Consider the following 15,387-nt stretch of genomic DNA (forward strand, 5'->3'; position numbering starts at 1 on the left):
TGTGTGTGTGTGTGTGTGTGTGTGTGTGTATGTGTGTGTGTGTATTGACGGGTTTAGTGAATGGAGAAAAGATTTTCCTGTGGGCCTCAATGCTTGGCAGGGACAGTTTTCTTGGAGTATTGCCCAGCTTTCTACCAGATCACCCTGACTGAGGACTAGGGAGCTCTCTAACCCTTTCTCCTCCTCCTCTCCCTGCCTCCCCAAAATTCAGCGATGGAGGTAATGCTGAGCACTTTATTCCTCTCATTTGTGATTATCACCTGGCATTAGGGGTAGGAGGTTGAATGTGTGGCTTGGGAGCACAGCTCTTCTAACTAAATCAAATTTAAAATAAAATTTGGGTATGCTCCAATCACTCACCTACCTGGCCAGAGAGAAGAAGAAAGATCATGGTTACCTTTAGGTAAGGCACAGACCTGATCATGTCACTCCCTTGCTCAAGAAGCTTCCATGGCCTTGTTTTCCCTCTAGGAAGAAAGACTCACCTGAGCATTTAAAGCCTGTCCCAGTCTGCAGCCAGACTCTTTCCAGGCTGGTTACACATTATTGCTCCTCATGTGTTCTGTCCCAGCCACACTGACCTACTACTCCCTATTCCCTTGAATTCTCTTTCCCATCTCAGTGCTTTCCTGTGGGCTGGCCCCCCTCCGGGAGCACCTGAGAAGGGAATGGCCTCGCAACTGGGGGAACCTGGAAGGGCTTCCTGAGGAAGGTGGCATTTGAACTGAGCTTAAAAGGAGCCCGGGAAGCTAAAAGGTGGGGCCAGGAGGAAGAGCCAGTGCCCCTCCAGGTGTGGACAGCCAGCATAAACATCTGGAGAGACAGGAGATGAAGTGGTGTGTTTGAGGATCCACTGGTAGACCAGCTGGCTAGTAGAGTGAGTGAGTGGATGGGAGTAAGGCATGAAGGTTGGGGGAGTGGCAGGAAAGGGCCTGGTTATGAATAGCTTTAAATGAATGGTGTATCTCCCCTCCCCTGCAGTAGAATGTAAGCTCCTTGGGGACAGGGACGATTTAATTTCTGTCTTTCAATCTCCATTGCTAGCATAGGAGAGTGCCTGGTATACAATAGGGGCTCAATAAATGCTTGTTGCTTGCCTGCTTTGCCCAGGAGGTTGGGAGGTGGGGATAGATTTGTGTGTTAGCTCAGGGGTGCCCAATTCTTCCCTTCCTAGGCCTGGAGCTGGTGGAGCACTCAGCCCTGCAAGGACCCTTGACCTGGGGCCAGACTGACTACCTGAACAAGGTCAATGGAGTCCCCAAATCAAGCAGAAAGAGGAGTCGAACGGTGTTCAGCTCTGAGCAGCTGGAAGAACTGGAGAAGGCCTTCCTGAAGCAGCCATATCTGGTGGGGATGGAGAGGACCCAACTAGCCAAGCAGCTGCATCTCTCAGAGACCCAGGTAGGAAGCTCCCAGCCCTCATCTCCCTACCTTCCTGCTCCTGCATAGCTGGAGGATGGACATTCTTGTTGGATGTGACCCTAGAATTTCACAAGGTTAGGGAAGCTAGGTGGCGCAGTGGATAGAGCACTGGCCCTGCAGTCAGGAGGACCTGAGTTCAAATCTGGCCTCAGACACATAACACTTACTAGCTGTGTGACTCTGGGTAAGTCACTTAACCCCAATTGCCTCACCCCCCCCCCAAAAAAGGAATTTCACCAGGTGGCCACCCATCCTGTGATGAGCATAGCGGGTCAATGAATGGCAGGACAGTCTCAGGGCCCATTGCTTTTCCAGCTCAGTGACCCCACCCTCACCCAGCATTTGTGTTCCATTGGTATAATCTTTCAGAGTCAGGGGACCTCCTTACACAGAAAGGAGGCTTGCAGAGGAGAAAGACTTGCAATATAGGAGCATGGGGGGGAGGGGAGGCAGGCTTCCAGGTAGGGAAGGTTGGATATTGGGAGATATAGGAGAGAAAAGCTGGCAACAGAGTTTTGATTTAGATTGTGGTGAGCCTCGAATGCCAGACTAAGCTGATCCCAAGATGCCTCCCAGAGCCAAGCCTAAGTGACTGTTACTCTATCCAGTGTTTTTGGTTATCCATGAAGTTTTGACCCACCCCCAAACCTGCTTTGTGACTTCAAAGTTCCCACCTCTTCTGCAAGAGTGACCCCAGATCTCCCCTGGCATCTGCCCCGGCTGGTAACCTCTGGTCCTCCCCTCTCCTACAACACAGGTGAAAGTGTGGTTCCAGAATCGCAGGATCAAGGGGCGGAAGCAAAGCCTGGAACAGAAGAAAAAAAAGCTGTCCAGCCCAGCCAAGGGGTCCTTTTCCCCGCCCATGTCGCCCCAGGAGCCCAGTAGCAGCAGCGGAGAAGACAACAACGACAGTATGTTGGCATTGCCAGCTGAAGTACATCCCCCTTTAGTCACCACTGACTTAATTATGTCCAGGGTGTGAAGCAGACCTGGGTGGTCTAGCCGGGTCTCTCTCCCTTTCTCTCCCTCCCCTGCCCTGCTTTGGGGTAACACTCAGGGACCACCAGGGCTCCCTCCAATCTCCTTCCCCTGACTTTAAATTTCATTTCTGTGTCCCTTCCTGTGAAATAAAAAGCTCATCTACCTCAGGCGGGGCTCCTCTTTGACAGTCAGGGAGAGCAAAGAGCAGGAAGTGGGAAATGACAATCAGGCCAGTATTGAGACCTTTCTTACCTCTTCTCTTGTCTTGCATCTGTCCCTGATCTCTTGTCTGCCTGACCGGAGGGGGCAGCCGTTTTCTGTCTTCATGCATCCAAGTGATGCTGATTTCCCAAGCAGCCTGTGTCCTTGGGCTCTCTAGTCATCAGATCACAGTTCTAGAATGCTTGGTATTGTGACCGGGGACCAATCACTTCACTTGCTCGGGCCTCAGTTTCCTCAGATGCAAAACAGGACGTTGGGACAAGAGGTCCTCTGAGGGGCTCTACATTTGGGACTTCAGATCACAGATCTAGGTCTGAGGGACCACAAAGGCCGCAGTCGAATTTTCTCATTTACAGATGATCAAAGTGAGGCCCTGTTGCATGAGGCAGTGGGGGATGTGCAGAGCCAGGATTTCCAACACTCTGGCTCGCCACCCCATCCATGAGGCAGCACGGATGCTGGTAGCCATGCTCTGTACTCCGGCTTGATGTCTGCCAAAGGATTTGTGAGAAAGGAACAAAAATGTCTGGAATTGGGTCCATCCACATTCATACTGTGGTCCTCCCTCCTGCCCAATCATCCTTTTAATTATTCTTTGAATACCAGAGTTGAGGTGGGAGTAGAGAAGACATTTTTTAACTGTTTAAAATTGAACAAACATTTATTAAGTTTTACCATAGATAAGGTATGTGCTAGCATCTAAAAATACAAAGCTCCCCCCCAAATTTCCTGTCCTCAAGCAGCTTACGTTCTACTAGGAGGGAAGGTAAAGTAACACAAAATAATTTTAAGTCGTTGTGGTTTAGTCGTGTCTAAGTCTCCATGACCCCTTTTTGGGGTTTCCTGGGCAAAGATACTGGAGAAGTTTGCCATTGCATTCCCCAGCTCATTTTACAGATGAGGAAACTGAGGTTTACAGGTGAAGAAACAAAGTTAAGTGACTTGCCCAGGGTCACACAGCTAGTACGTGTCTGAGGCCAGATTTAAACTCGGGAAGACTCCAGGCCTGGCGCTCTATCCACTGAGCAACCCAGCTGTTCCATTTTAAGAGGAAGAGAGTATTAATAACTGGGAGGAAACAGAAAAGGCCTTGTGGAGGAGGTGGGCTTCAGTCGTGCTCAGGACTTTGTAGGGTTTGAAGGGACAGGTAGGAGTGACCACATGTGCAAAGGCATAAAGTAGCAGGATTGGGGGAACTTGATAAAAGGCCAGTCTGAGTGCCCCGAGCGCAGTGCCTGGCATACAGTAGGTGCTTAATAAATGCTTGTTGGTTGACTAATGTGTGTGTATTGTATGACTAATGAGTATATGAATCGGAGTATGCAATTTGACTGGGAAGAGGATCATGGGATTTAGGTGTGGGGGGGACCATCTATGTAATTTCTTTCAAACCCCCGTTATTTGATGGGGGGAACAAGCCCTGGAACCCAGGTCCCGGGCTTAGGGTATCTGAAGGGCTGCTAGTCGGAAGGCAGATTTGCCTTGGTCTGCTTGGCATCTGAGGGCAGAACAGGACAACGAGAGAAAAGATACTTTTCTTTGGAACCAAGCACATGTGACAGAGATGGTGGGGAACGGCCCTGACCACCCCATTCAGAACTTGCCCAGGACACAAATGTCTGCTCCCCTCCGCCTGTCTACCCCTAAATACTGCGTAAAACATGAGGCCAGGATTAGAGGGAGAGCACAGCCTCCCGGTCTGCCTCATTTCCCTTACCCCTTTCTCCATTTTATTGATGGGGAAACTGAGGCAGACAGGTGAAGTGAGTTGCCCAGGGTCACCCGGCTCATAAGTGTTTGAATCTGGACTTGAACTTGGGTCCTTCTGACTCCAAATCCACCTCGATTGACCCTATGACCTGAGACAAGTCACTACTTGCTCAGGCCTCAGTTTCCTCATCTGCAAAACAAGGGGTTGGGATGAGATGCCCTCTGGGGGGTCTCTACATCTGGGCTTCCACCACCTGTCCTTATCGAAGGGTAAGGGATTCTTGTCCTGGCAGAGCAGGATGGGTTAAGAACCGTGTTTGGGAGTGGGTCTGTGTCCTGTCCTCTCTAAGGGTTAATTCTTGCTAAGGCTCGGCTGGCTCAGTCCCTGGAGAATACAGGTGGAGCAAGGAAAGGGGCCTGCTGCTAACTCAGACTGCAGGTGTGTCTATTGGTCCCCTGGGCTGGGCATGCAGGCCTCTTGACTCGGCCTCCCCAGCTGAAGGCTGGCTCCCACCAGCTGGGAGGGAGGGAGGGAGGGAGGGAAGGAAGCACTTAATCCATTCTTAACTGGGTTATATTTCTCCACCCTCCTCCCCCAAACCCCATCTTTCCCCTTTACTTAAATCCTGGGGAGCGTGTATTTCTTGGGAGACCAGAGTTTCTAGAAGGGCAGGGGATAAGCTAAGAGCTGAGTCAGCCCCCAGGGTGGAAGACTGGCTAGGGAGAGGCCATTCACCTGTTCTCATTTCACCACCTTGCTTTGGAAAGGCTGTGGGCTCATTTATAGAGATGTTGAATTTATTTATTTACTTGGACTAGAATTTTACAATCAATGATGCTGTATTTTTAGGGTCCCCAAAGGAGTCTGCATCTTCCAGAATGGCCAGCAATTATCCTTGTCTTGTCCTCCAAAGAGCAGGGCCTGCTCAGCCTCCAGCCTCTCCGGGAGTCTCAGAGGTGAAGGAGATGACTGCAAGTCATTTGTCCCCTTGGAAGGGCCACCAGGAGGCATGTCAGGCTCTGCAGAGCTCCAGGGGAAGCTTTTCAAAGCTGGGCTGGCCACGCTCGTCCTCTCAGCCCACCATCCTTCGGCGGTCCAATTTCACAAACATTAAATGCTTATGATTTGTGTGCAGCGGAGTGGTGTGGAGTCAAGAAGAGCTCAGTTCAAATCTCAACTGACACTTAATAGCTGTGTGACCCTGGGCCTGTTACTGGACCACTCCGTGCCCCTGAGCAGCTCCCAAAGAATAAGGTAAACATCTTCATCGATAGAGAGAGTTTTCACACAGGGAGACCCCCACATTGATGAAATCACTGCTTGGAACAGCAACAAAAAACTGCAAGGCTCCGGGAACACAAATATTGAAATTCCTACAGTGCTCCCTGCTGTCCGGAAGCTTTCTACTTGGGTGGGTGAAGGGGGAGTGAAGGGGTGAAGCTAGGGACACGGTATGTATCTATACAGACAAGTAAATATAAAGCGTGTTTAGTGGATCTGTGATCTGGGGGCTCCCTCTAACACCTCTGCCCACACTCTCATCCCCCCACCTCAGGCATGCTGCCTCCTCCCAGATCCATAGATCCAGCCCTAGTCTCCCTCCTGAGTTCTTGCCTTGCATCACACACTGCCTGGCGGACATCTCCAATTGGATGTCCTGTAGGTATCTCAGACTGAACACGTCCGAGTGTCTGCAGACATCTTTCTCCCCCCAAACCCTCCACTCTTCCCAACCTTCCTATTTCTTTGTTGGGCATTACCATCCTTCCAGTCACCCAGGCCTGCAACCTGGGGTTCTTCCTTGACTCCTGGACATTTGCACTCACCCCACATACCCCATCTGTTGCCAGCTCTTGTCCTGTCTACCTTCACACCCTCTCTCCTATGTCCCCTTCTTTCCACTCAGACTGCCCCCACCCATGCAGGTGTTTATCACCTCTCCTCTCCACTGTTACAAGAGCCTTTTAATTGTTCTGCCTGGTGGCTCCTAAGTGATAGTTTTTGAAAATCCCCAGCCCCTTAGGTTTACCCCCTAGAACCCAGAGGAGAGAAGTAGTCAGTTATCCTTTGGGGAGGGGACGAGGCCTGCCAGTTGGAGTGGAAACTGGAGAAGTTACTCCAGGGGGTTGATACATTTATAGTAAATTACAACATAGTTTCTGTCCTAGATTTTAAACTTTTTGTTAAATTGTGAAATTTAGAGGAGTTTATAAGAAAGGGTGAAATAAAATAAGATTTTAAAATATTTTTTAAAAAAACGACCCTACCCAAGCCAGATTTTATCAGCTTTTACAAAGGGTAATTGCTAAACAGATAGAGCAAGTATAGTTGTTACAGAAATACCCCACCCCCCCAACCAGGAACACATTCTCTTCCTACACGTGCACATATACAAGGTCCCACAGGACAGCCTGCTCACCAAAGGGTAAAGTCACAGCCCCGAGAAGTCTAGGCTTTGGTATCTGCTTTAGTTGGGGCAAATAGACAGAATTGTTACTGGCTGTGTGCCTGTGGTCAAGTCACTTAACCTCTGTCTGCTTCTCCTCTGTAAAATGGGGCTCATCATAGTACCTACTTCAATGGGTTGCTGTGAGGATCAAATAGCATTTGTGAAACTCTTTGCAGACTTTAAAGTACTTATATAAATACTAGCTATATTATCATTGTTATTTTTCTCAGTTCTTTGACCCTGGAGTCTCTCTTCCAGACATGTGAACAAACATCTTACTTCAGTCCGCAAGCCTTTATTAAGCTCTTACTATGCGCTGGCCCAAAGGTCTCAATCTAAAGGGGGAGACAACATGCAAGCCGCATATATAGAGGGGGAGAATGGGAAAGGCCTCCTGCAGAAGGTGGGATTTGAGCTGAGTTTTGAAGGAAGCTGGGGAAATCAAGGATGAGGCAAGCTTTGTTAAAAAAAAATTAAAATTAAATTTAAAATAAATTTTTTTAAAAACTCCAGTGACAGGTATCCATTTGCTTTCAGCATTTTTGGTTCGTTCAGGAGACACAGAAATACCAGGAATTGGCCTCCAGCTTGAGGCTTACATGCTGCACGGTATGGGAAGGCAGGTGACCTTGGGGACAGTCTCCTAACACGGGGACCCGAAGATCCGTGAAGATCCTGCGACACTGCCCCTTTGGGGGAGAGCCCAGGGCACAAGAGATGGGGATGGAGGGGGGGGAGGGGATCCAGGCAGGTGGGTGCAGCTGCTGGGGGCCAATCCCCCCAGAAAGTCCCATGGGAGCTCCCGAGGGGCTGCCTAGGGTCCCCCTCCAGAGTGGGGTGGGGGCTGCGGCCGAAGGGGCCCGAAAGAAGATCGCGTAGCTGTTAGCGTTGGAGGCAGAGACCCCATCTTCCAGGGGGGGCCCTGGCTGGGGAGGAGAAGGACAACAGGGAGAAGAGGGGGTTAAACAGGTGCGGCACACCTGTAGCACCGGCTGCTGGGGATGCTGAGGCTGGAGGATCTCGGCAGATCCCCGCCACCTCCCTTTAATGACCAGAAAGAGGGGGCGTGGCCAGAGAGCTGGAGAGGGAGGGGGAACTGAGGAGGGGGCGTGGCCACAGGGCTGGAGAGGGCGGGACCAGAGAACAAGCAACCCGAAGGGGGCGGGGCTAGGGAGCTGGAGAGGGCGGGGGAACTGGGGAGGAGGGGCCGGAGCCAGAGAAGAGGTGGAGAGGGACGGTGACAGAGAGAATGACAGAGCTAGAGGGCGGAGAGGGAGGAGACCGGGGAAGGGGCGGGGCCAGGGACGGGGAGGGCGGGGCCATAGATCGGGGAGGAGAGGGTGGGGAGCTTGGTAGGAAGAGTGGGCAGGGTCAGAGACAGAAAGACGAGAGTGGAGTGGGCGGGAACGTGAACAGAGGGCGGGGCCAGAAAAGGGGAAGGGAAGAGGGCGGGTCCGGGAGCGGAGCAGCGCGTGCGCTGGGGAGAGCGGCCCGAGTGCGGGGTCAGGTGTCAGAGGGCGGTGCCAGCGCCCTCCAAGATGGCGGCCTCCATGTGCGACATGTTCTCCTTCTGCGTGGGCGCGGCGGGCCCGGCCCGGGGGCCCGTGGAGGTCCGCTTCGTGAGCAGCGCCAAGGTGAGGCGGGCCAGGGGCCCGGTCGCCCCCGCCCCCGCCGGGGACCCCCATCCCAGAGCCCCAGGAACCTCCCCAGCCTCGGCCCCTCCCCCACCCCCTCCGCTTGCCCCCTGCTGCGGCCCCGCGATTCCTCCGGCCCGGCCGTGACGGCGTCCCTTTCGTGCTCTGACAGCTGCCGTGGCTCCCCCGTGCTCCCCGCCCCGACCAGGCTCCTCCCCCACCCTGTCCAGGCCGGACCATTCCTGGGCCTTCGCCCCTCCTCCGGCCCGGCTGCCGGCCTCTTCTGTTTCTCACGCGTGGTTTTGTCTTTTCCACCTCTGGGCCTTTGCCTCGGCCGTCCTCACGCCCAGAGTGTGGCCATAGGACCCCCGGTTCCCTTCGAGGCCCAGGCTTCAGCGCCGCCTCCCCCAGGAAGCACCTTCCCGCCCCCCTTGTTAGCGCCTGACTCCCGAGGAGAGGCCCCCCCACCCCATTCGGTGCCTTGGGCCGTACATAAAGCTCCCCTGGGCCCCCAGAGGGCCAGATGACCCCGGCCAGAAGAAACCCCAAGTCCGGGATGGGGATGAGAATCAGATACATTCACCCCGATTGCATAATCCTCACCTCTGCCCCCCCAGTTGTATGATTCCTGCCCCCTCCCCTTGCCTCGTTCCTCTCAATCCCTCTCACGGCTTCGCTGCTGGAGGCTTTCCTGGCCCATTGCCTCCTTCCCCTCCCCAGAGAAGGCTGGGGTTGGGAGATGCCCAGGATCCCAGAGCTGGGAGTGTCAGGGGCCCACACCCCTTGGCTTGGGCAGCAGGTGTCCGTCTTTGGGGGCCCTGCCTGGGTCCTCCTCTCTCCTCCCTCCATCCTACTTCACTTGGTGACCTCCCATGGATTTCATTACCATCTCTGCTGATGACTCTCAAAACTGCCTTTCCTGCCCCATCTTTCTGCTGACCCCCATCACCCCACCTCTCTGATGGCATTTTAGACATCTCAGATTGGATGTCCACCATACATCTTCTGCTCAACATTCCTCCTCCTCTTGCCCCACCTTCCCTATGGCTGCCGAGGGTTCACAGCCGAGCAATCATCCTGGGCCCTTCACTCTTACCCTCCCCCCACCCCCATGTCCAAGCTCTTGCCCAGGCCTGTCTATTTCACCTCTCCAACATCTCTCCAGTATGTCCCCTCTGCTCCTGTGGCCCTGCCCCCACCTCATGTCCTCACCGCTGCACTATTACAATAGCCTTTGAGGGGTCTGCCTGCTCCAGCCCATCCTCCATTCAGCTACTGCAGTGATTTTCTGTTCTCAGGATTTGATTGGCTTTTGTTCAGTCGTGTCCAACCCTTCATGACCCCGTCTGGGGTTTTCTTGGCAGAGATACTGGAGTGGTCTGCCATTTCTTTCTCCAGCTCGTTTTACAGATGAAGAAACTGAGACAAACAGGGTGAAGTGACTTGCGTAGGGTCACACAGCTAGTAAGTGCCTGAGGCTGGATTTGAACTCAGGAAGAAGAGTTTTCCTGACTGCATGCCCGGCACTCTATCCACTATGCCACCTAGCTGCCCCTGGAGTATGGGGAGTGTTCAGGGAGGACGAACACCTCTGGTGTGAGGGCTGCTCACTTACCTTTGGTGTCTGCCCAGCACCAGACTGTCGCCTGTGGCTCCAGGAAGCTGTGGCACACAGAGTGGCCACACCCTGGTAAACTGTGTCTGCAGACGGGCTAAGCCGGGTTGAGGCTCACCACAAGGCCTCAGGCCTATTGGAGAGCCAGGGGGATGTCTACCCCAAGCGTGTGAAGACACTCCCTGGTGGGGTTGCGTGGATGAGAACGATGTTCCAAGGCCGGGAAGGCGGCTGAAGCAGGCGCTGTGTAGCAGTTAAAGCTTGGTCAGACGTCTAAGATGCCAAGGTCATCCACTCCGTTCTGGGCCTTCGCCAGTTGTCCTGAATTTTGTCCTGCCACTGGACTTCAGAGACTGTGGAAGAGAACTCTGCCTCACTTAAATCTAATTCACGCACTGGTCAAGACATTAGCCCATGATGTCATTGGTCCTCTTTGAAAATGAAGGACAGGGCAGCTAGGTGGCACAGTGGATAGAGCACCGGCCCTGAAGTCAGGAGGACCTGAGTTCAAATCTGGACTCAGACCAAACACTTGACACTTACTAGCTGTGTGACCCTGGGCAAGTCACTTCACCCTGTTTGCCTCAGTTCCTCATCTGTAATACGAGCAGGAGAAGGAAATGGCAAACTGCTTCAGTATCTTGGCCAAGAAAACCCCAAATGGGGTCACGAAGAATTGGGCACAACTGAAAAATGATTGAACAACCACAAAATGGCTTGATTTGTCTATATTTGTTTATATGTTCTCTTCCCACCCCTCATTAGGTTGTCAGCTCTCTGAGAGAAGGGACTGTCTTTTGCCTCTTTTTGTATCCCCAAAGCTTAGTGCAGTGCCTGGCACATAGTATGTGATGGTTGACTGGTTGGTGCAAGTGCTTCCTAGGTGTAGGGTGCTAAGCTGAGCAGCAGGGACACAAAAAGCCATCTTTTCCTCCCTCTCTAGGGGAAGGGGCTCTTTGCTACAAGACCAGTCCAAAAAGGGGAGACCATCTTTGTGGAGAGGCCTCTGGTGGCCTCCCAGTTCCTCTGGAATGCACTTTATCGCTACCGAGGTAAGCTACCCTCTGTGCTCATCGCGGGGGGGTTCCCCGGTCCCTGTTGCCGCGTGTGTCCGACAGTATCCAGGGAGGTGTGGGGTGGGTGTGTATCTTTGTGATGAAATGCCGTTCTTCCCTGGGGTACGGTTACGCCTGTTACCTTCATTATATCACAGAGATTGCAAAACTAGCGATGGGATTGTGGCAAAACCGCCATGGGGACCGTAGACTCATGGGCCAGTGACTGGAGTGGAATCCGAGCCTGGGGCATAGAGACCCTTTCCCTGAGCCTGGGGACGTAGCCGTCCTTGCTGGGGACGTGGGAGCTTTGAAATGGGAAGGGACGGGGAGTCTGGTGCATTTCTCTCACGTGACCCGCTCCGCAGCTGAAGACTGGCTCGTGTTCAGGCCCCTTGGCCACTGCTGAGAAAAGAGGAAGGGACAGGAGGGGTGTGAGCCCCGACTGAGGCCCTGGGCCCCTCTTCTTCCTCATCCATCTCAATTCTGCCTCCTCTTGGTGCTTGAGTGCACGGATCATCTGGTCTCTTAGTTTCCTCCTCCCCAAACTGGACACGAGGTTTATCATGGATTCAAGAGTTTGCAAAGGGTGTTGCAGACATTGGCAGCAGAATGCAAGCCCTGAGGGGCTGTTCTTTGTGGGGCACTGAGTCTGACTGGTGAGATCAGCAGGGAGATCCCTGTGGAAGTGGTACCAGGTCGGCCTAGAGAGTTGCCCCGGGGGCCCTGCGAGAGTCAGGGGCCTGCCCAGAGCATACAGCCAGGGCATGTCAGGAGCGGGATTGGAATCCAGATCTTTGTGTGTCTGATTCCGGTCCATCACGCCACCCCTTAGGACTCAGGTTTCTGGTGAGGGATATACTCTCTAAACTAGCTTCCCCTTTCACTGTGCCCTGTGGAGGACCCTGGCGCTAGAAGGGATGACCAAGTGTGCCTTCCCTTTTGTCTCATCAGAGGCCTTGGTGTGGCTGGGGCAGGTGCCACAGATCAGGACCCTGAGGCTCAGGGAGTAATGGTGGTCATGTGTCCAGTGACCGAGGCAGGGCTTGAGACCAGACTTTGGTCTAACGGCCAGCTCTCTACTTCCTCATTAATGGCCCAGACATCTTTGGAATTTAATGTTGACCGAGTTGGTTCTGTGGCAGAAAGCTGGCAGCATTTTGATACCTAGGACTCCAGGGCTGATGGTATTTGCTGCTGCTTGTGGGGCCGGGGCATCAGGAAGGGCCCCTCACCAGCTCCCACTGCCCCGCGTTCAGAGGCTGGTGGTGCCGGTAAGAGGGAGAAGGAAGAGGAGACGTCTGTTCCTCAGGGCACCCCTGGGCCAACTGTCGAAGGATGGTCCCTGTCCTCAGAGAGCCACGGTCCAATGTGGGGAGCAGGGAGAGAGAAGCTAGTGAGAAGGACCCTTGAGTGTGAGTTCATTAGGTTAAAAGACTCGTGAGATGGGGCAGAGGTGGCCGGGGCAAGCTCCGCAGAACATGGGGATTTTGAGATAGGTTTTGGGATGAGACACCTGCCTGAGGGGAGGAGCCTGCGACTGAGCTTCTGTGTGTGACTCGTTTGTCAGCCTGTGACCACTGTCTCCGGGCCTTGGAGACCGCAGAGGAGAATGCCCAGAGGTTGTCGGGGAGGGCCTGTGGTGCCCTGCCTCATCCTGAGCAGTGCAGCATTCGGAAAGATCTCCACCAGCTGTGTCCTCACTGTCAGGTGAGACTCGGCCGAGGGGCGGAGGGGAGAGGGGAGGTGGTGGTGGGCCACGGGGAAGAGCCAGAGGCTCTCTGGGGCTAGTAAATGAATTACAGCTGATGTTCAAACAGTGTCTCAGGTTTGTGAAGCACTTTTCTGATGTTTCAGCAGTCCTGGTAGGTGGGGGCTGCAGGTATCTGTTTCCCTGTTTTACAGATGGGGAGACAGAGTCTCAGAGAGGTTGTCTGCCCAGGGTCTTGTGGTTGGCAAGATCCTTAGCTGTGCAACCCCAGTGAAGTCGCTGTCCTCTCTGGCCGCAGTTTTCCTCATCTGTAAAATGAGGGAGTTGGACTTAGCAGCCTCACAGATCTTTTCCGCTTGGAGAAGCAGGGTTTGAGTGGAGATCCCTACTGAATCCCTGAGTCTTTAGTGAGAGCACGTGGGTGACCGTCACGATGAAGACAACAGCAGTCATAAGAATTCACCTCCAGATGGGATCTGTAAAAGGATGGTGATTCCATAGCGGAGTCACAAGGCCTTCCAGCGCAGCGTCCACCGGATGTTGGCAGAGACGCATGCACAGGGGGCTGAATCGGGCCCATTGGGTCTGGGATCGACATCACAAACTCTGTTTACCCCAGGTGATGCCCGGTGGGTGACCTTCAGCCTCGGCGATCAGTATGAAATAGGCAGTGACACAGAAAAAACTGCCCAGCACATCACTGGACCACCTACTGAATACCTTCTGAAAAAGACCTTGAAATGTCCCGGAGAGCTCAGTCAGCAAATTGGCCTGGACTTCAACCAGCCCTTTGCCTCTGATGGCCCAAGTGTTTCTGATGGATGTTTTCATACTAGGCTCTCGGTTACCTCCAAGCCGTGTGGATAGTGAGGTGGCAGAGGAGACCAAAATGAGGGGGTCAGGAAGAGGTGCCCCTCTCATCCGGTTGGACCTGCCTGCTTCTCGGGCTGTATCCAGGAGCTCCCGGAGGATGACCTGGGCTCCTCTCCCTTCTTCGGGAGGCCACAGACCATAGAGCGTTAAACAGAAGAGCCTAAGGCGAGTGGGAGCGCCCCAGCAGCCATCCCAGAACCCTTTCCCTGTGAGCTCCATCCACCAAGATGAGAACAGCTCATCACAGTAACAGCTCCCATTTCTGAGACTTTGGAGATGCTGCAGAGGGTTTTTGGGCCACGATCGTGGCCCATCCCCACACTTGCCTCAAGAGGTCGTCGGTGCAGGTATCCCTGTTGCACAGAGGAAGTTGAGGCTGGGGCTGTGACTGGCGTGTGATTAGAGCCAGCTTCAGGGATTTCCTTGGTGTGTGCCTTCTGCCACTGCAGGCTTCTGGAGGGCGTGGAGGGTGGTTGTAGTGGAGGAATCTGACCCTTTGCAGCTGACCTAGGGCTGGGCCTGTTCAGACATTGCCACAGTGGCCCTCACATGACAGACACACAGCTCCTGGCCAGGCTGGCCTGTTTTTAAAGTCTGGCCTTTTGTAAGCTCTGTTGGTGAAACCTCCAGGAATGAATGAATAAATGAACGAAAAAGAAAAGCATTTATTAACCGCCTACTAAAGGCAAAGCACTGTGTTGAGGAAGAAATAGATAAGCAGAGTTCCTGCTCTCAGGGAGTTTGCACTCTAATGGGGGAGACTCATTCCGGAGGTTTTAGCTGCAAGTAGAGGCCAGCGTTGGAGAAGGACGTTTGTGTCTCACAATGGAACCATTTCCTAGGCTCCCAGAAACATTGGCATAGAGCTGGAACGGTTTTCATCTAGTCCAACCCTCTTACTTTATAGCTGAGAAGACTGAGGCCCAGAGAAGGAAGTGACCTGCTTAACGTCATACCGGCAGGCCGTGGGGCAGCCAGGCTTTGAACCCAGCCCACTCTACCGGTGTCTGCACCACGCTATCTCACTATTTCGATAAGTCTTGCTCATTTCCTCTGTGCCTTGCCTCCCAGACTCTCCCGTCATGAGTGACTGGGATATCACTTCATTCTCTTCCTGTGCCTCAGTTTCATCATCTAGGTTTGGTGGTAGTAGGTGGTAGGATCAAATGAGATAGCAGATGTTATCTGTCAATGACAACATTAACAAAAATAGCTGACCCTTTTCTGATGCCTAAAGGTTCTTGCAGAGTCCTTTTAACCTAGAAGGCAGGGCCGGGTCTTCCCCTTCTATCTGAATCTCTCCCTTGCCCCACTCCCTCATCTGAAATTCCTGAGTAGGAGGTCTAGCCTCCCCCCCCCGCAACTCCATGTTTGCATTGCTACCTAATTCATTTATTATATGCTTGTTGTATGCATCATGGAGAGCTTGATGCTGGCGGAGATAGACACAAATGAGAAGGTCTAGGGAAGTAAGACCTGCCCAAGTGAGTCTGATATAAATTATGGGAAGCCTCTGACTAGGAAAGGGAAGAAAACTGACTATGCTGCTGATACCTACCCTGAAGGTGCCATGGCTCTGGGAGAACAATCGTTTCCATTTGTGGGGAGCTCTCTTAGGATCACAGGATCATCTTCTTCCTCTAACGTCCTCTGGGGCCTCCTTGGGGCTGTGCGCATTTAGGTTTAGCATTGTATAATTTCAGTTTATTTCAAC

At 53.1% G+C, this 15,387-nt stretch overlaps 1 protein-coding gene across 1 annotated transcript in view; it reads left to right on the forward strand.

Annotated features, from left to right (window-relative positions):
• Positions 1-8,323: 8,323 nt before the first annotated feature.
• The window catches only part of SMYD5 (SMYD family member 5), a 15,182-nt gene continuing 8,118 nt past the window's right edge, over positions 8,324-15,387 (forward strand). Inside the window, exons 1-3 of the mRNA XM_027839954.1 lie at positions 8,324-8,419; positions 10,978-11,086; positions 12,660-12,799. Coding sequence (XP_027695755.1) covers positions 8,324-8,419; positions 10,978-11,086; positions 12,660-12,799 — 345 coding nt within the window. The remainder of the gene's footprint in view (positions 8,420-10,977; positions 11,087-12,659; positions 12,800-15,387) is intronic.

Source organism: Vombatus ursinus, unplaced genomic scaffold (genome assembly GCF_900497805.2).
Source record: "Vombatus ursinus unplaced genomic scaffold, bare-nosed wombat genome assembly UNPS02014837.1, whole genome shotgun sequence".
NCBI lineage: Eukaryota > Metazoa > Chordata > Mammalia > Diprotodontia > Vombatidae > Vombatus > Vombatus ursinus.